This window comes from Hypanus sabinus, chromosome 30 (genome assembly GCF_030144855.1).
Source record: "Hypanus sabinus isolate sHypSab1 chromosome 30, sHypSab1.hap1, whole genome shotgun sequence".
NCBI classification, from domain to species: domain Eukaryota; kingdom Metazoa; phylum Chordata; class Chondrichthyes; order Myliobatiformes; family Dasyatidae; genus Hypanus; species Hypanus sabinus.
In genome coordinates this window covers 34536794-34558181 of record NC_082735.1, presented here as the reverse complement: position 1 = coordinate 34558181, position 21388 = coordinate 34536794, and the positions used below count along the sequence as shown (strand labels likewise).

The following is a 21388-nucleotide window of genomic DNA, read 5'->3' as shown; positions in this document are numbered from 1 at the left end:
TGTCTGGTATAAGGAGAGGGGGCACTGGTTTAATCACTGTCTGGTATAGGGAGAGGGGGCACTGCACAGGATCAAAGTAAGCTGCAGAAAGTTGTAAACTTAAGTCAGCTCCATCATGGCCACTAGCCTCCATAGCATCCAGGACATCTTCAAGGAGCGGTGCCTCAGAGAGGCAGTGTCCATCATTAAGGACCCCCAACACCCAGAACATGCCCTTTTCTCATTGTTACCATCAGGGAGGAGGTACAGAAGCCTGAAGGCACACACTCAATTCAGGAACAGCTTCTTTTCCTCTGCCGTCAGATTTCTGAATGAACTTTGAGCCCATGAACACTTCACTCTCACGCTACTTTTTAATTTCAATTTTTGCACTACTTGTTTGACTATTTAATATATAAACTTACTGTAATTCACCTTTTTATTCTATTGCATTGTACTGCTGCCACAAAGACAACAAATTTCACAACATATGCCAGTGATATTAAACGTGATCCTGACTCTGACATGGATAGAGAATTGGTTATTGAAGAAAGGGCAAAGATGGGAATAATCGAGATTTCTCAGCTTGACCGGCTGTGACAAGTGGGGTACCTCAGTGATCGGATCTCAGCCACAGCTATTCACATTAGATCAGGGGTTCCCAACCTGGGGGGCACTAACGCCACAGTTAATGGTAAGGGTCCATGGCATAAGCAAGGTTGGGAACAAAAATGTCATGTTTTCCGATTATGCTGACAACTCTAAACCAGGCAAGATGAGAACCGAGGCAGCTTCAGGGGAATATAGATGAGCTGAGAGGGCAAGACCATGGCAGACAGAGCAAAATATTTTTAAAGTTAGGTGCTCTCCCTTCGGCCGACACAATGCTCGTGCCATTTCATTCTGTGCCTATTCATCTAAGACAGGGGTGAAAGAGCCACAAATGGCTCGGGAGCCGCAGGTTGCCGACCCCCGATCTAAGAGCATGGACTATTGTTATGCTGGACATATTGGCACCAGAAGGTGTGGTGACATTTATGGGCCTTGCCCAGGCATCCTTGGGTTGTGTTGGTGACACAAATGACACATTTCATTGTATGCTTTATCGGCCCTTCGAGCTGAGCCACTCAGCAACCCCCGATTTAACCCTAGCCTAATCACGGATCTTCCAATCCACTGACTGGTGTGACTTTGGACCATGGTAGGAAACTGCAGCACCTGGAGAAAACCCAAGCATTCCACGGGGAGCACGTACGGAGGCTCCTTACAGATGTTATATACAAATGAATCTGTATTTGCCTCCACTGCCACATCCGGCAGGGCATTCCAGCGACCCACCACAGTCAGAGAAAGCTTGCCACGCACATCTCCTTTGAACTTACCCGCTCTCATCTGAAGCGCATGCCCTTTGAGCGTTACTGGGGCTTCATTCCTCAAAGCATCCCTTCACTCCCGTGACGTGCCTTGTAGCTGTTCAAAGTCAGTAGTGAATCTTCAGGTGATCCCCCACCCCAGCACACATGACAAGCTACTCCTCTGAATTCTCCTACCTGGTGTATTTATACAGTTGACCTGGTAGAGAATTCAGTAAAGCTGTTCTTTGCTAGCCCTGAGGATCATAGAGTACCAACACCGTGTGGGTGGGATTTATGGCAGGAATTGGTCACGTCCAAGGGAGAAAATTACAATGCAGAGCAAGGCCAAGAAACCAGTACAGTATGAAATACCCAAGAACACAACGTGCAGTCAGGCTGCACCTTTTCCAGTCCTGCAGGAGAGCAGTGAGGTGGTTTCTGGGGATGACTGTAAACTCGTACGGATGTGGTGAGGGAGCAGCATCCTGCCCAGGCCCTGCTTCCTGCAGCAAGTGGGCAGAGAACCAGTAGAGGACGGGGGAGGCGGAAGCCAGGAACCTGGTGATAACCTGCACAGGAGGCAAGAGAATTATCAGTTATTTCACGTCATGCAGTGATGCAAATGCTGAAAATCGTAAGTGAGAGAAAATGCTAGAGATGTTCAGCAAATCTAGCAGTGTGTGTGTGTGGATAGGGGAAAGGGTTAGTTTGTTAAATCTGCCCTCACTACAGCTGTTTTCAGCTGTAGAGCCGATGGCATAACCCTCAGTAGAGACATTTCTTCTAATAAAACTGTACATTATATTTTGTGATCTAATTTATAACAGGATCAATGAAAGACTGTACCGACTGATCTTCTGCACACTGGTTGGATGCCCAGTTGTTGCGGTCTTTCATTGATTCCAATAAAGTTATTATTCTATTATGGATTTATTGAGAATGCCCGCAAAAAAATAAATCTTAAGGTTGTATATGGTAACACATGTACTTTGATAATAAATTTAGTTTGTACAAGCGGTCTGCAGAAAGTTGGAATACATTCTAATTTTGCTTCAAGTCACTATGGAAGTGGCATCTTTGATTCTTTCAAAACCCTGAGAAAAAGGGAAGTCATGAGACCGAGAAACGGGGATATCGGTTTGGAGAGTGGAAGATACTGGGAGTGATCAGACAATTAGGATTAGGTTGGGTCGGTGACTAATGGGTGTGAGGGATAAACAGAAGAGATATTTGATGGCAATAGGGAGCAAGTCCAGGATGGAAGAATTAAGACTGGATTGTGTATCAGAATAACTCGGGAGCAAGGAGGGTGTTTGAGTTAGCCAAGATATTAATGGATGTGGAACTGAGGGTCTGACCTTGGAGGATCAGAGGTGGAGAGGATTCAACAACTTTAAATTCCTCAGTATTATTATTTCAGAGGATCTGTCCTGGGTCCAGCACACAAGTGCAATTATTGAGAATTCATGGGACACCTCTACTTCCTTAGGAGTTTGCAAAGATACAGCATGATGTCTAAAATTTTGGCTAACATCTATAGTGGAGAGTATATTGATTGGCTTCGTCACAGCCTTTGATGGAAACACCAAAGCCCTTGAATGGAAAATCCTACAAAAAGTAGTGGACACACCCCAGTCCATTACAAGTAAAGTCCACCCAACCTTTGAACACTTCTCCATGAAGCACTGTTGCAGAAAAGCAGCGTCCTTTGTCAGGAACACCCACTACCTAGGACACGCTCCCTTATCACTGCTGCCATCAGGAAGGAGGTACAGGAGCCTCAGGACTCACATCACCAGGTTCAGGAACAGGAACTCCTCAACCATCAGGCTCTTGAACCAGAGGGGATAACTTCACTTGCCCCATTCACTGAACTGTCCCCACAACCTATGAACTCACTTTCAAGGGCATTTGATCTCATGTTCTCAATATTAATTGTTTATTTATTTATTTGTTATTATTATTATTATTGTCTATTTCTTTTAGTACTTGCACAGTTTGTTGTATGCTGGTTGAACACCCAAGTTGGACGGTCTTTAATTGACTCTGTTACAGTTATTATTCTATAAATTTATTGAGTGTGCCCATAAGAAAATGAAGCTCAAGGTTGTACTGTATATGGTGACAGATATGTACTTTGATAATAAATTTACATTGAACTTTGAATAAACCTCTAAGATAGCAAATGATTTGGGAACGGATAGGAAAGTGGGATTAGACTGGGAAATATTAATGGATGTGGGAAACTCCTTGTGAATTTCCACCTCATGTTGTGTATACTGTGCTTTTGTGGTGGCAGTTCTCACCTGGATGTGCATGAAGCAGACTCCAAACGCCAGCAGCGCTGCCGAGTGAACAACATAGACGAACACACCACGACTGTGGAAGCCAGACGGTGGTTTTCCATCCCCTTCTCTCTCCTCCTTCGGCGTTTTGTTGATCAGACCCAGGCGGATGCAATACCAGGGATCGACCAGTATATATTGCCGGGCTCCCCAGACACCCAGAAATACGATCGGGAATGCAAGCAGGAAGTTGGGAAGCTGCCGGAGCTGGTAGTATTTCATGAAGCCCACATTCCAGTAGGTATCCTGAATGTAGGAGTATACAACGGGGTACCAGTGATGGCACCAGCTGGGCACAGCTTTGTCCTTATCTGGCACAAGGTAGCCCTTTTCCGTGGCCAGCTGCAGCAGAGGTTGAGGAATGCTCAAAACGGGGTTCACCGTCGACCTGCAGAACGTCAGGTATCCATAATACTGAAAGAGAGCGAAGGGCAAAATGATCACCACCAATCCCCCGGTCACCAACAGTACCGATCGGAGGACTGGGCCCAAGCACTTGTGCCAGTCTTTCCGTGTAGGCCTCAGGTACAAAAGGCAGCGCTTTAGCTGGGAGTGAAACAGAAACCCTGCATTTACAATCCCGTTGGATCGTGCCGCTGTAGACAAGGCAAAGAGAAGGCAGCTGGTCAGGGGCTGTGCTCTCTCAAGGAGCAGCATTCCACTAAATGTCAGCAGTGCAAACAGGCTTTCGGAATAGGCAGCCGACATAAAGATGCTAGCAGGGTTCAGGCAGAAGAGGAGGCTGGACACAGCAGCCAGCCTGCGATCGCGGAGCACAGCCAGGCCCAGGCGGTAGAGAACGACCGCAGAGAGCACGAAGAGCACGGTGTTCAGAAGCATCGAGGCGAGCAGCAGCCGGCTGCCAAGACTAAGCCACGGCTCGAGTGGTCGGAGGATCGCCTCTGCCAGGGCCCTCACGCTCAGCGGAAACAGTGGGAAGAAGGCAAAGCTTTGTTCGTAGATGTACCCAAATTCTGCGATGAACAGGAAATGCTGTGCGTCCCAGCGAGAGAAACCACCAAGCAGAAACTCCAGCAACTCGTCACCAGTGCTTGGACTGTGTAATGGGGGCACACGGAACGCATCTGCTCTGTGGTCAGGAATCAGAGAATTAAACACTATCTGGAAAAGAAGCAACAGATGAGGTAAATATCTCTCCAGCAGGTAAATACTACATCAACATATTCAGAACTCTATCAATCACTGGCATTCAAGTGCATCTGCAAACCCTGAAGATTATATCTTCTGGTGTCATTGATAATAAAATTAAACAACTGGGCCCAGGACACACACACTCTTTTGACTCAAACCTTCTTTTTATGTTACTTGTGCCCTCGGAGAACAGCATGGGTCCCTGTCACCCACACTGTTCTGAAGCCTGAACAGAAAACCACTGTTTTTGTACAGGCAACACGAGTGAATCTGCAGATGCTGGAAATAAATAAAAACACAAAATGCTGGCAGAACTCAGCAGGCCAGACAGCATCAATGGGAGGAGGTAGTGACGACGTTTCGGGTCAAAACCCTTCATCAGGAGTGAAGTAACATGGGATGGTGGAGAGGGGATAAGAAGTGAGGGGAGGGATGAAGTAGAGAGCTGGGAAGAGATAGGCTGGAGGGAAATGGGCCAGGGGGAAGGTGGAAATAAAAGAGAAAGAAAGGTAGGGCTGGGGGGAGATTACAGTTAGAGGGGGAAAAAGAGAAAGAGAACCAGACTAAAATTTTAGATAGGGATGGGGTAAGAGGGGGCAGGGGTATCAACAGAGGTCTGTGAGTTGAATGTTCATGCTGGCACGTAGGAGGCTACCTACATGCACTTATACAGGATTGGCTCATCAGTTATAGATATCGATCATTGTAAATTGAATGCGTTTGAATTCCTTACTTGCAAGTTCAATCTCAATTCACAATAGAAGTGTTAAAAGTCAGTTGAGGCTTTGTGTGGACAGCTGATGGTATTTTGAGCTTAGCTCAGACAATTGCCCCTTGTTGACGGTATTTCACATCCTTCCATTCTTCCGACCGCGTCTGTCTCTGTCACCCGCTATTGTGTCAAGCAGGGGCTCCCAACCTGTTTTTAAACCATGAACCCCAGGCTGGCCATCCCTGGTGAATGATGCTATATTTTAGAACTCCAGCCAACACAGCTCTCCGGGTCACTGAGGCACGCGAGCCTCCAAATCACGACAGGGGTGTGGCCCTCTTGGAGCAAGTTAGATTTTTAATGCTACCTGCCTTGGCTTGGAGGCTCTCGAACTGAGACACTCAAAACAAATAACTCCTGGATCCTGGATCCTTTCACTTTGCGGACAGAGGGGCAGTGCTGATGAGCTACAAGACTCGGTGACCCTGCAGTTCTCAAACTGCACCCACTGAGAACCAGCACCTTCAAAAAGTACACACATGGGAAAGTCAGTACCTTCAGGAACATACAAGGTGCATTTACGTACTTATGAATTCATGCATTTGTGAATGTCATTAAATCAAAGCTATTACACTCAACTTCAATAATTTTTGATTTTTTTGTGCCCAATTAATTTTATAAAGCTCTTGGGAAATGATCCACAACATTTAACTACGTTAAAAATAGTTAACAGTTAACGATAAAAATAGTTAAAATGTTGTATAGCACTCCCCAGCAGCTTTGTAACATTAAACAGACACAATAACAAAGTATTATTGAGGCTGAGGGTAATAGTTTTCATTTAATAAGCTTCATTAAGAATAATAAAAAACGAGTTTTAGGGATGATATTCTTACAATTTAAGATCTAGATTGCTGAAGGCATCGCACCAAAGGTAGAGCAATTAATATCAGGAATGCGCAAGGATGAAGGAGAACAGAAATTTCAGAGGGGGGTAGGGCTGGGGTCTCTACCAAAGGAGGTATAAGGCGCTCCTTCCCTCCACCAGTCAGCAGGACACCCTAGGGCAAGGTGTAGCACCTGCTTAGACCCCGATCAGGGTCACGGGAAGCCATGGGAGCAGGTGCTGGATGGTCGTATGAGCAGCCGGTGCATATCACAAGTCCTGGGTTTGCGACCACAGACACCAGGCAGACAATCTCTGGAGAGGATTGATAATGGCTGGGGTCACCCATCTTGTAAAGACACTGCCAAGAAGAAGGCAATGGCAAACCACTTCTGTAAAAAAAAAATTTCCCTGAACAATCGTGGTCATGGAAAGACCATGTCATACGACACAGCACATGATGATGATGATGTGCTTTTACTGTTTCCCTGGGCAGAGAATTCCACAGATCATTAATCCCTGGGAAAATAAATTTTTCCTCTTCTCAATCCCAAATCTAATTCCCTGAATCTTGAGGCAGTGTGCCCTAGTTCTGGTCTCACCCACCAGCGGAAACTACTTCCTAGATTAGAGGTTGCAAAATAGAAACAGTATATATTCTCAGAATCAGGACACCACGCATACCTTAAATACTCCTGGTATTTATTGTGGAGGGTGAATACCAGTTCAGACTTGATTGACCAAAAAGTCTGTTTCTATATGGTAATTCTTGTTTGACAGTGATACGCCTGCATTTCCAGAATTGATGCTGGCAACAACCTGACTGAAATTGCAGTTGGAACTGGAGAGACGTAGAATAAAACTCCCATTATATGGCTCATCAAATACCTCCAGGTGAGAACAGCAGAGGTATACAGCCAGAGTGGTTAGTGTAACACTACTACAGTGCCATTGACCCCTGGTTCAATTTGGCCACTGTCTGTAAGGAGTTTGTTTGTTCTCCCTGTGAGCGTGTGGGTTTCCTCTCACCTTCCACAGATGTACAGATTTGACAATGAGAGGACTGAATTAGAAACTAACCTGGAAAAAGATGGCCAGGATTCTGGAGAGAAGGGCAAAGTGCACAACCAACTGGAGGTCAGATTGCGCCATTTTCCTGGGGCAAAAATCCAATCAGATTGCAGCACTATTCCTCTTGCAGACAATTCCTGTCACCTCATAATTCTTAAGACTCAATTAAAGAGCACTGCAGGGAATATTCCAGAACAGAAATAACGCAAACAGTGAAGAGCATCAGTGCGGACTCTGAAACAGAGAGGAGTTAGTTAAGGCACTCTCCTCAACCAAAATTCGCATGCAACAGGAATTTAGACTGTGCACCAAAGGTTGTCACCCTCTGTCGCGCTGGCATGTTAAATATATTTCACAATTGCATACGATCACATTTCCATTTCTGATACGGGCGGAGTTTGTAATATTTGCCCAGAGTTTTTAAAACTGGCCTATTTATACCATTTTTATTGAAGAGATTATTGATTCACTATGTCGAATTCCAAAGAAGCATAGAGTGTGAAGCATAACTGCTAGTTCATTTAAAGTGGAATGACTTAATGAACAGGAAGAAACTGCTACAATGAAAGCACATGAGGTCAGGAATGTGCAACTATGAGAAATATTTATGTACAATACAGAAACTGGTGTTACCTGTGTGCATTGTCACGATGCAAAAGTTGCTGGAGAACTTGCAAGTGGGAGAGTGGACTGACATTTGGAAACTTCGCTTTTTAAATCTTTCATTACCCACGACAGACCCACTATCCATGTTTTGTGAAAGTGCAGATGAACGACAGCAAAAACGATCAAACCCAGAGGAGAGCAAAGTTTTACTGAGGGCATTGTTGTTAAAATGAATACCTCTATATGTAAAATTCAGTGCAAAAGTGCTGTTGTCACTGGGTAAACAAATTGTGCAGCACAGGATTTTTGGGTGCACTGTCATTACAAATTAGAGGGAACATTATTCTCAACAATATTCGGCACCCACACACATCTCAACCTCTGCAATTCACGTAACCTCCCGTGGTTCCTGACTGCTCAAAGAAAATTAAACTAATCCCTCCAGGTAAATGAAATCATTCACACTGAGCAACACCCCAATAATAGTGAATTCCTTGATTCCCGGCACAGTACAATATAGTTTGCTCAGGATACTGAACTCTGCAGTCGTAGAGTCTCCAGAGCCATTCTCAATGCAGCTGAGCATGAAGCAGAAAACAAAGCAGATCTAACAGGGTGTGAATACCATGAGAGGGACTCGCAGCCATTCATTCATCAGAAGCCGAGTTAAGAGGGTAGCCTGTGGTTTGGGGAGTGGTCCGACAAGTTGCAGGAGTTACAAGTTCTATTATTGTTGGTACTTTGGGACTCAGGGGCAGAACTCAAGGACCCCAGTGAGCCCCCAAGGGTCAGGGGAGACTCAGACGGTGACTGGGAGGGTACCACATAGGAACAACCTCCACATCCCACCCCCAGCAGGGAGGCCTTCCCCGGGGACGGGGCTCCCCCTCAGACTAGCGCCCCCCACCCCGGGTACGGGGGTCCTCGAGCTCCAGCGCGGCAACTCGCTCCGCTTTGGGACGCCGTCGTTATGGCGATACTTCCGTTTCCTACTGGAAGCGGCCTCTTTCGTTGGACGTTCGAGGCCGAGCGACGGCCTACACTGCGCCCACTGGGCCTGGACCGATGCTCCGGAGCTGCCGCTCACAACTCGGCCTCCCCCCGATTCCCACTCACCACTGGAGACGCCACCACCGGCAACTTCCGGAATAATGCTGCGCAGCCTGATGGGATTCCTGGCGCCAAGCGAGCAGCCATTTTTAGTACTGGCAGTAACTGCACTCCAGTGGCGGAAGTGAGGAGCGGGGTCGTTGGTCCTCCTATGTCCCGGGAAGGAACAATTGATTCGGGAGCTTTCAGCGGGGATCCCATAAACAAAGATCACAGTGGGCCCCACTGGCAGGGAATTGACAAATGTGTGTCAGGGTATTGTGGAGGGTTATTAAACTTGATGCCCTTCACCAACTGCAAAGTCACCGGTCTCTGCCCTGTACTACCGGGCCCTGTAACATGTGTATTGAATGTTATATTGGTATCCGAACCATGGTGCCATTGTTTCACAGGACAAATTGCAGGCTCCTAGGGCAACCTGTTTGCACTCAACACAATTTCAGGAGATGGTGATATGAAAGGAAACAGTAAATGTAACTTTCAGAACCAACCATTGATGCAGATTACACAATAAAACTGATACTCTGCTTTCAGAAATCCCAGCATTGTGCCATCTGACTAACCAGGTGATACTTGCTGGTCCCAAACTCACCCAGTCCCAAACTCACCCAGTCCCCACACTCGCTTTGTACCCATATTCCCATTCAACTCATCTGGGCCTCAGTCCCCACACTCGCTTTAAATCCTTGTACCCATATTCCCATTCAACTCATCTGGGCCTCAGTCCCCACACTTGCTTTAAATTCCTATACCCCAACTCCCATTCATTTTATCTAGGTCCCCATTACCCCTTTCAACTGTCCAGCATCTGTTTCCTGTGCTCCTTCCAAACTATTTTTTTAATGCCATGGACCCCTACATTAACCGAGTACCATTGACCCCAGGTTGGGAACCACTGTTTAACAAAACCTGGTTCAGTGGCAATTGTTTTAACTGAGACAACAAATAACATCCAAAAATGTAGACAGTTTCCTGTCAACACCACTCAAGTCCCAAGTGCTTTTAATCATTAGCATTCTAGAAGGATGACAGCTGGCTCTGAAATCAGTACTGTGAATTAAGTATATTTGTTAATATTTTAAATCACTAGTACCCATATCTTGTGCCAAATAAGGAGATCCTGAAGCATGCCTTAAACTGGGGGTTCCCAATGTTTTTTATGCCATGGACAACATCATTAACTGAGGGGCCTATGATCCTCAGGTTGGGAATGCCTGCATTAAATTAGGGATTTGGGAATTAGGGACACATAAAGGCTGTGTGATGAAATGGATGACTCTTCACCTGAAATGGATCACTGCACACATCCTTCCGCTATGAGGTACCAAAGGACAAGAGAAGAAATAGAACCATAAAATTTCCAAACAAAAGAATAGAATAGAGAGAGGGGGAAGGAGGAGCATTATGTTTTGTAACTTCAAAACATTAAACTAACCCGAAGTTAGACCCGGTCTCCTTTTGAATTCTTTTAACATTTTCAAAGTTCAAAGTAAATTTATTATCAAAGTACATACGTCACCATATACAACCCTGAGATTCATTTTCCTGCGGGCATACTCAGCAAATCTATAGAAAAGTAACTATAACAGGATCAATGAAAGATCAACCAGAGTGCAGAAGACAACAAACTGTGTAAATGCAAATATAAATAAATAGCAATCAGTAATGAGAACATGACATAAAGAGATAGAGTCCTTAAAGTGTAATCACTGGATGTAGGAACATTTCAATGATGGGGAAGTGAGTGTAGTTATCCCCTTTTGTTCAGGAGCCTGATGGTTGAGGAGTAGTAACTGTTCTTGAACCCAATGTTGCGAGTCCTGAAGCTCTTGTACCTCCTTCCTAACGGCAGTAGTGAGGAGAGAGCATGACCTGGGTGGTGAGGATCTCTGACGATTTCCAGCGACAACACTTTGTGTAGATATGTTCAACGGTGGGGAGGGCTTTACCCGTGTGCCTTGTGGCGTATCGGGTGGCAACCTTGCTATTTCTTTACCATTTGTCTGATTTTCGCACGGCCAAGTTGCCAGCATAATGGATGGAAAGCGTGCAAGGAGCAAGCCAGATTCAAACTTGGGCCCATTCAACTCCAAGTCCTGTGCTGACGCCACTACGCCACCGGCCAGCTAAGGGGGGGAGGTGGCTGGTATAAAAAGGTGGAAGGAAGGGTGGAGTAAGAGCTGGCAGGTGATCAGCGGCTCGCCAACCTGCTGTACCACAGAACCGGCCATGGCGACAGCTGTCACGCCAGGAAATCGGTCCTGAAGAGACGGTAATACAAAAGGATGCAGAGCCACCTGGGGGCTATAAACACAGGAGGTTCTGCAGATGCTGGAAATCCAGAGCAACACTCACAAATTGCCGGAGGAACTCAGTGGGTCAGGCAGCGTCCATGGAGAGGGGTAAACAGTTGACACCTTGGGATGAGACCTTTCTTCAGTACTGGAAAGGGAGGGGAAAGATGCCAGAATAAAACATTGGAGGGGGCAGCAGATTTAACATGGATATACTTCACAGATTATAATTAATTAAACCTGCCAGTCACTGGTAATCCCAGGCTGAAGCCGCCATTGTTCAATGATTGAACAGACGTAGATTGTCTCTTGTTTGCAGAGTCAGAGGATGAACACTGATAGTTACCATTTTCTCTCGAGCTCTCTGCCAGAGTACGGAATGAATCGTTGCTACAACTGGCGCACATCGGGGTCAGCAGAAAAGTTCTGCCCACTTGCTCTGCTTGGTAAGAGGCCATGGATGAAAACTCTATAAGCAGACAGACACTGAAATAATAAACACGAGAGAGATGGAGGAACTGAGGGAAATACATGTTAGTAGGGAAGTGGTGTTCAGTAAATTGAAGGGATTAAAGGCAGATAAATCCCCAGGGTCAGATGGTCTGCATCCCAGAGTGCTTAAGGAAGTAGCCCAAGAAATAGTGGATGCATTAGTGATAATTTTTCAAAACTCCTTAGATTCTGGATTAGTTCCTGAGGATTGGAGGGTGGTTAATGTAACCCCATTTTTTAATAAAGGAGGGAGAGAGAAACCGGGGAATTATAGACCGGTTAGTCTGACATCGGTGGTGGGGAAAATGCCAGTCGGTTATCAAAGATGTGATAACAGCACATTTGGAAAGGGGTGAAATCATCAAACAAAGTCAGCATGGATTTGTGAAAGGAAAATCATGTCTGACGAATCTTATAGAATTTTTTGAAGATGTAACTAATCGAGTGGATAGGGGAGACCCAGTGGATGTGGTATATTTAGATTTTCAAAAGGCTTTTGACAAGGTCCCACACAGGAGATTAGTGTGCAAACTTAAAGCACATGGTATTGGGGGTATGGTATTGATGTGGATAGAGAGTTGGTTGGCAGACAGGAAGTAAAGAGTGGGAGTAAACGGGACCTTTTCAGAATGGCAGGCAGTGACTAGTGGGGTACCGCAAGGCTCAGTGCTGGGACCCCAGTTGTTTACAATATATACTAATGATTTAGACGAGGGAATTAAATGCAGCATCTCCAAGTTTGCGGATGACACAAAGCTGGGCGGCGGTGTTAGCTGTGAGGAGGATACAAAAAGGATGCAGGGTGACTTGGATAGGTTAGGTGAGTGGGCAAATTCATGGCAGATGCAATTTAATGTGGATAAATGTGAGGTTATCCACTTTGGTTGCAAGAACAGGAAAACAGATTATTATCTGAATGGTGGTCGATTAGGAAAAGGGGAGATGCAACGAGACCTGGGTGTCATTGTACACCAGTCATTGAAGGTGGGCATGCAGGTACAGCAGGCTGTGAAAAAGACAAATGGTATGTTGGCATTCATAGCAAAAGGATTTGAGTACAGGAGCAGGGAAGTTCTACTGCAGTTATACAAGGCCTTGGTGAGACCGCACCTAGAGTATTGTGTGCAGTTTTGGTCCCCTAATCTGAGGAAAGACATTCTTAACATAGAGGGAGTACAGAGAAAGTTCACCAGATTGATTCCTGGGATGGCAGGACTTTCATATGAAGAAAGACTGGATCGACTAGGCTTATACTCACTGGAATTTATAAGATTGAGGGGGGATCTTATTGAAATGTATAAAATTCTAAAGGGATTGGACAGGCTAGATGCAGGAAGATTGTTTCCGATGTTGGGGGAGTCCAGAACGAGGGGTCACAGTTTAAGGATAATGGGGAAGCCTTTTAGGACCGAGATGAGGAAAAACTTCTTCACACAGAGAGTGGTGAATCTGTGGAATCCTTTGCCACAGGAAACAGTTGAGGCTGGTTCATTGGCTATATTTAAGAGGAAGTTAGATATGGCCCTTGTGGCTAAAGGGATCAGGGGTATGGAGAGAAAGCAGGTACAGGGTTCTGAGTTGGATGATCAGCCATGATCATACTGGGTGGCGGTGCAGGCTCAAAGGGCCGAATGGCCTACTCCTGCACCTATTTTCTATGTTTCTGAGAGATTCTGCAGTTGCTGGAAACCCAGAGCAACACACACACACAGAATTCTGCAGGTCAGGCAGCACCCATAGAAATGAAAAAACAGTTGACATCTCAGGCTTCATCAGGGCTGGAAAGGAAGAGAAAAGGCTTCAGAATAAAAAGGTAGGCAGGGAATAGCTAGAAGGCGATAGATGTATATTTTTTAAACTGATAATTAAATATAAATTAATGTTGACAAACTGTTCCATCTGCCTCTTGTTGTATTCCTACAGTTGGCCAATTATGTTGGTCCCTGCTTGCTTGAGTTGGCCCCATCAAAAAATTAAGTGAAATAACTAGTGTAAAAAGAGAGGACAATAATTGAAAAGATGGTGAGGTGTGTCTTCTGTACCACCTCCTCGATGAAGAGGGCATGTGCTGGGTGATGAGGCTCCCTGAAGACAGACGCCGCCGTTTGAAGGTGTCCCGGAGGAAGAAGTGAAACTCCATGTTCATTGCCGACCTGCAGAGGGCGCTAGCGCCGCTGATCGGGGCACCAAGGCGCCGCTCAACGCCTATTGGACCATAAACTCCACAAGTTACTTTCCCATCGGGATAGAATGAACTGGCGTTGAAGTACTGTGCCAAAGTCTTAAGCACACACGTACAGCTAGGGTGCCCGAGACTTTTGTACAGTACTGTATTTCTCAAACTCCTAAGTCTGGCAGGAGCGAAGGGGTGCTGGGAATGGCGATGGTGGGGCAGAGCGGGAGGGGTTTGGGACAGGTGGCTGAGAAAGAATGCCGGGGTCGGGGGTGGGGTGGGGAAGGTGGTTCACACCCAGCCCTGATACAGCAGGCAAGCTCATTTGATTCCAAACAATTGGTGTTTCCCCCTCCCTTCTCATTTTCCCAACTATTATACCCTCTCCCTGCGCCCTTCCCCTTCCCAGTCCACAATAGAGACCCATATCGGAGTCAGCTCTATCGTCACTCACACGTCATGATTTTTTTGTGTGCCAGCAATACATTAAATTACTACAGTACTGTGAAAGTCTTAGGCACCTTATATATAAAAGACATATGGTTAGGATTATTGAGGCAAATAAACTGTTGGGTTACTGGTGGAAACAAACGGGTCCAGTTCACTTACAGGCTAACAATGGCGGGTTTTGATTGGAGTCACCCAAGATTAAACACTGCAATATTGCAGGATATCCTGGAGCCAACAGACCTATGGGTTGTTGTATTGTAAAGGGTTAATCTTTGAGCTTGTCGAATGTCTCACCGCCAACTTGCCCTTGATCATCACAGAACTTTGATTACTGCTATTGGAATTCCACCTCGGGAACATGAAAGTGAGTTGAATGCAGGGTGAGACTCGCGAAGAGTGGTGACTGGTTCTGGTTCTGATTCAGTGGCTGGAGACGGCGCCATGCAATGGTTCACTCACTGCAATGTTTCATATCGGTGGAGGCAGCGTAATGTTAGAGTGGTCCGAGACTAGAGCTTGGTGGGAAGGGAAAGGGTGGGTAGATTCTCAGGGCCTCGGCGATGGGTTGGTCACGAGGCCCTGCATTCAACTAGCTTTCATGCTTCCAGGATGATCCCACCATAGGACTGAATTCTCGTGGTGGTATTCCAATGGCCGCAGATCGAACAGGAGGTGTTCTGCACTGATACGCCCCTGCACGCCTAGATAAGTGTTTTAGTACTTGCTGTTCCATCCTAATAAACCTACTAGAGACAGGAACACTGAACCAGTCATGAATACAGCCAAACAAAACTATAATTAAACTTGAACTTGATCATTGCAGTTTGCGTCTTTCTGCCGTGTCGATGCCATTGCATAGAAGATCCTACTGATGATAACAGACTGGTAGAACATGTGAAGGAGAGGCCTGCATACTCCAAAGGACCTTGGTTTCCTCAGGAAGTAGAGGTGACTCTGGCCCTTCGTGTACACAGCCTCTGTGTTGGTGATCCACTCACGTCTGTCATCCAGGTGCAGCCCCAGGTACTTGTAGGTCCTCACCATCAACAGTAATGGAGCAGTGCAGGCTTAGTCTTCCTAAAGTCCACCGCCAACCCCTTTGTCTTACCTCTGGTCTCCATACAAATCTGTCAGGGCCCCAATTTCCTCCTTTGTCTCCTATGGCAATTTTTGATACATCTCATCAGCCCTGGGGATTTATTCTTTTCTCTTGCCCAATAAAACACCCTGTACCTTCTTTTCAATAGTAACAGATCCTAGAATTTCACCACTCACCTCCCTAAATCTTCCAGTCTCAATGTTGAGTGTGCAGTCTGTATACAGGCATTGATGAGAGATGGCTTTATCATGGAGATGTAGTAGAGGTGATATAGATGGGAAACAGCTGTGCATATGGACTGGGAATCTTGTGGAAGGTGTCATTAAGGGAAGCCGAGATGTTTGAGGTGTCCAGGGAGAGGTAGCACCTCTGGTGAAGGGGCTGGTTGTACAAACCCCATTTCCAGAAAAGTTGGGATATTTTCCAAAATGCAATAAAAACAAAAATCTGTGATATGTTAATTCATGTGAACCTTTATTTAACTGACAAAAGTACAAAGAAAAGATTTTCAATAGTTCTACTGACCAACTTAATTGTATTCTGTAAATATACACAAATTTAGAATTTGATGGCTGCAACACACTCAACAAAAGTTGGGACAGAGTTAAAATAAGATTGAAAAGTGCACAGAATATTCAAGTTACACCGGTTTGGAAGACTCCACATTAAGCAGGCTAATTGGTAGCAGGTGAGGTATCATGACTGGGTATAAAAGTAGCGTCCATCAAAGGCTCAGTCTTTGCAAGCAAGGATGTGTTGTGGCTCACCCCTTTGTGCCAAAATTCGTGAGGGAATTGTTAGTCAGTTCAAAAGGAATATTCCCCAACGCAAGATTGCAGAGAATTTAGGTCTTTCAACATCTACAGTACATAATATTGTGAAAAGATTCAGAGAATTCAGAGACATCTCAGTGCGTAAAGGGCAAGGTCGGAAACCACTGTTGAATGCGCGTGATATTCGAGCCCTCAGGCGGCACTGCCTAATAAACCGTCACGCTGCTGTGACAGTTATAGCCACCTGGGCTCGGGAGTACTTCGGAAAACCATTGTCACTTAACACAGTCTGTCGCTGCATCCAGAAATGCAACTTGAAACTGTATTACGCAAGGAGGAAGCCATACATCAACTCTATGCAGAAACACCGGCGAGTTCTCTGGGCCCGAGCTCATCTCAGACGGACCAAAAGACTGTGGAACCATGTACTGTGGTCAGATTAGTCCACATTTCAGCTAATTTTCGGAAAAAAACAGTCGTCGAGTTCTCCGTGCCAAAGATGAAAACGACCATCCTGATTGTTATCAGCGAAAGGTGCAAAAGCCAGCATCTGTGATGGTATGGGGGTACATCAGTGCCCACGGCATGGGTGAGTTGCATGTATGTGAAGGTACCATTGACTCTGAGGCGTATATTAGGATTTTAGAGAGACATACGTTGCCATCAAGGCGATGTTTCTTCCCGGGATGTCCGTGCTTATTTCAGCAGAACAATGCCAGACCACATTCTGCACGGGCTACAACAGCGTGGCTTTGTAGACACAGAGTGCGTGTGCTTGACTGGCCTGCTGCCAGTTCACATCTATCTCCTATTGAAAATGTATGGCGAATCATGAAGAGGAGAATCAGACAACGGAGACCACGGACTGTTGAGCAGCTGAAGTCTTATATCAAGCAAGAATGGACATTTCCAATTGCAAATCTACTACAATTAGTAGCCTCAGTTCCAAAACGATTAAAAAGTGTTATTAAAAGGAAAGGTGATGTAACACAATGGTAAACATGCCTCTGTCCCAACGTTTGTTGAGTGTGTTGCAGCCATCAAATTCTAAATTTATGTATATTTACAAAATACAATTAAGTTGGTCAGTAAAAACTATTGAAAGTCTTTTATTTGTACTTTTGTCAGTAAAATAAAGGTTCACGTGAATTAACATATCACAGATTTTTGCTTTTATTGCATTTTGGAAAATATCCCAAATTTTCTGGAAATGGGGTTTGTAATTATTCTGAGGCAGCCCCACTCGGATCTTACCTGTGGCTCCAAGTAGCTGTTTGCACGTGCTCGCGGACGCACTGGGGTACACCGCTTTGACCCGCAGGCTAAACCAGGTGATGACAGCCGGCGGGCCTGTCCCTGTGTGTGAAGTTACCTCTGGCAGACTGGGCGGATGAGCCCTACAGTAAAATTCAACAGGCAGGAAGGCAATTCTGCAACACTCCTCGGACAGCGAAGGACAAGAAGGAGTACAGAATACATCGTGGACGTCCACTGAAACTGCGGATGACCCCAGCCATGATGACCACTCGTAGCACTGGACCTGGAAGTGCCCAGTGCAACTGCTTTTCCACTTTGTAAACTCTCCCGTACAGGTCTCCTGTCATTGTCGGATACGGCGGACAAGCACCAAGTCAGGGAAGACACAAGGACAGAGATCACACGAGATAAGGAGCTTGGAAGAGTCAAGGATGAAAAGCTGCTTCACGAGGAGCATCTTTGAGAAACAGGAAGGACATGAATTTTGTGCAAGGTCATTTAAATTTCAACTGTGCTGGACAAACGTGTTAGGAGCCTGTCAGGCTCAACTTGTTTAATGTGTTGGCTTTCATCAACATCCAATACTTGTTTGACCACCACATTTGAATCTGCCTCCACAATGGCCTCTGATAGAGCATTTCAACCATGACAAACCCGCACAATTTCCTCTGTCCCAAGAAGAACCTTAATTAATTTAGTAAACCTCTCTTACATCCACTTTAAGGATATTCCACCCCATCTTTCCTAAAGGGTGGCACACAGAACTCCAACCAATATTCCAGTGGGTGGGTGATTGACTGACTGGGTAAGTGGGTAGGGGGGTTGATAACTTTCTTGCTTTACATCCATACCACTATAAATCTTAAGATCCCATACGCTTTTTTTCCCCCGGAACCTGCTTTCTTAACCTGTCCCACCATATTCAACAAATCATGCACGTGCCACAAGGGAACATGAAAATATGAAATATACCCAATACATCGTACACAGTTAGAATCCCTCTTCTCATTTTCCTAATCTGTAATGCTTCATATTTCGCACCATTAAACTTCATTTACCATCTGTCAGACCATTGATATCTCCTCAAAGTCTACTGATGTGCAGTACACCTTCAGCTTGTTTTCACTTACAGATTTGAAAACTGTGCCCTGGACACCAAAGTGGAACTCGTCAGCACATCTTAAGGAAAGGTCTTCGTACCATCTTCTGTTGAGCTCTTACTTTTTCGGCTAGAGAAAACCTCTCGTTTGTTTCCTGGTCCTTACCCATTTCTATCAATGCTGCCACAAGTCCTTTTATTCCCCCCATGGCTTTAAATGGTGATGACAAACTAATAACTTGAACTTAAACTTTTTGAAACTCCATACAGTACACACATGTATCCTTCTGCAGCCTCAGTAAATAAACTATCACATTGGTTAAGATATGGTTTGCCTTCAATACATCCATGTTCTCTGATCACACTTGGACAAATAAACACATTTCTGTTTGATTGTTTTAATAATATTTACCACCTTCAAGGTTTGACTGATTGGTTAGTCATCATCCATATTGACTGTTTTATGAATAAGACAACATTGATCATTTTCCAGTCTGCAGACACCACCCCTGAATACACAGGCATTTGGACATTTGTAATTTCCAAATACAAAGTCTGCAGATGCTGGAAATACAGATCAACTCACACAAAACACTGGAGGAATTCAGCAGGTCAGGCAACATCAATGAAAATGAATAAACAGTCAATGTTTCAGGCTGAGACCCTTCTTCAGGACTGGAAATGAAGGGGGGCAGAATAAAGGGGAAGGAAGAGAGCTAGAAGGTGATAGGTGAAGCCAGGTGGAAAGGAAAAGGGATGATAAAAGAGGAAGGAATCTAAGAGAGGAGAGTGGACCAGAGCAGAACGGGAAGGAGGAGGGGACCCTGAGGGAGGTGATAGGCAGGTAAAAGTAGGGAATTGAAGAGGAGAGTGTGAGAGGCATATATTTTTTTTTACCTGAAATTGGTGTTCATGCCATTAGGTTGGAGGCTACCCAGATGGAATATAAAGTGTTGCTCCTCCGCCCCAAGGGTGGCCTCCTCTTGGCACAAGAGGTGGCCAAGGACCAACATGTCAGAACAGGAATGGGAATCAAAATTAAAATGTTTGACCACCAGGAATTCTTTTCATTATCTATATTTTCTTCCATTACTTTCCTCAATAACCTGAGATTAATTCCAGGGACCGAGGTACCTTGTTAGAAACCTTTCACTTCTTTTAGATTTAAGCCCCTCTTAAATTCCAAGTACATCTTCCTTAAAGAGACTAATGGAATTGTAAATGTAGCCTCTTGGCCACATCTGAGTAGATTTCCTGTTAGGTCCTTCTTTGGTCCCCCCTCAACTCCAATAAGTTTCCTGACTCACATTATAGCCATTTTGGGCCACCTCCTATCATAATCTCACCTGTCTCGTTTACTTTTTAAACGTCACCTCTGAACTTTATGTCACCAGAAACAAAGATGATTCCGCAGGTGCTAGGAATCCAGAGCAACACACACACACACACACACACAAAATGCTGGAGGAACTCGGCAGGTCAGGCAGCATCTATGGAAATGAATAAACATTCAGCTTTTCGGGCCAAGACCTGAAGAAGGGTCACAGTCTGAAATGTCAGCTGTTTGAGTCAGTTCGATAGTTGCTGCCTGACCTGGTGAGTTTCTCTAGCATTTTGTGTGTTTTGCTCTTCATGTAATCTGCCTGGCTCTCCCTTGGATCAACAACTGGCACCTATTAAATGTTTTTGTTGCTATTTTCATTATCATTTTGATCACCAAGAAGCTTTTACTTCCCGAGCCTTCTCACTCATGGGAATATACCAAGGCAAAATCTGAAATATCTCCATCTCCTACTTTTAATTAGTTTCACCTGCCAAGATTTAATTGTTATTTACCCATCAAATCTGCACTCATCCAATTAAATATCGGCCTTTCTCCAAATGACTATTTTTATCTTAATGATATACATCCTTTCCAAAGCTATACCAAGTCTAATGATATCATGATCATTGTGAGATGTTCTCCCACCAATAGTTGAAGAATTATAAACACCAGAAAACCTGCAGTTGCTGGAAATCCAAAGTAATACACACAAAATACTGGAGGAACTCAGCAGGTCAGGCAGCATCTATGAAAATGAATAAACAGTTGACGTTTCGGGCCAAGACCCTTCATCACTTGGCCTTGTTCATTTTCCAGAACCAATTCCAGCAATACTGTCTGTCATTAAGCCAAAACATTCAGATAAAGAAAGTTCTGTATTGTTTAGAAATGCTCTATCCATTGTCTATTGTTATCCCAATCTGAACCTCCATATTGAAGTCAACCATTTTTGTTATTTAATGGATTTTCAATTTCCTTCCTAATTTTGCAATCTACTATATCGCTGTGAAATTTTCCACTACTGTCACTACATCTCTATTCTGTTCTAATTTTGATAAATAGAAACTTTAAATTAACAGCAAATGCTCAAATTCTGAAATAAAAGCAGAAAACTTAGCTGAAGTCCTGAAACTAACTCTGACAAAGGATCTTTAACCTGAAAGTTATTTTTTCCCACAGATGTTGCCTCATTTGCTAGAAGTTTCTAGCAC

The 21388-nt window shown here is 44.8% G+C and overlaps 1 protein-coding gene across 2 annotated transcripts; it reads right to left on the bottom strand.

Moving 5' to 3' along the window:
* Window positions 1-907: 907 nt before the first annotated feature.
* Window positions 908-9296, bottom strand: pigv (phosphatidylinositol glycan anchor biosynthesis, class V). 2 transcript variants are annotated; one of them, XM_059954681.1, is made up of 4 exons: window positions 9223-9296; window positions 7510-7734; window positions 3641-4801; window positions 908-1903 (listed from the first exon to the last, which is right to left on the bottom strand). In XM_059954681.1, the coding sequence occupies exons 2-4, from the start codon at window positions 7579-7581 to the stop codon at window positions 1643-1645; spliced, it is 1494 nt and encodes a 497-aa protein (XP_059810664.1). In that variant the 5' UTR covers window positions 7582-7734; window positions 9223-9296; the 3' UTR covers window positions 908-1642. The 2 variants fall into 2 exon arrangements, with proteins under 2 accessions (XP_059810664.1, XP_059810663.1); XM_059954680.1 differs by lacking the exon at window positions 9223-9296 and adding an exon at window positions 8134-9212.
* Window positions 9297-21388: the final 12092 nt, after the last annotated feature.

Bases quoted from the DNA above. Each gene is read 5' to 3' on its own strand.
- pigv (XM_059954681.1), bottom strand. From the start codon at position 7,581: ATGGCGCAATCTGACCTCCAGTTGGTTGTGCACTTTGCCCTTCTCTCC. The intron at 4,802-7,509 runs GTTAGTTTCTAA...CTTCTTTTCCAG, and splicing joins TCCTGGCCATCTTTTTCCAG to ATAGTGTTTAATTCTCTGAT. The intron at 1,904-3,640 runs GTGAGAACTGCC...CCTCCTGTGCAG, and splicing joins TCTGCTTCATGCACATCCAG to GTTATCACCAGGTTCCTGGC.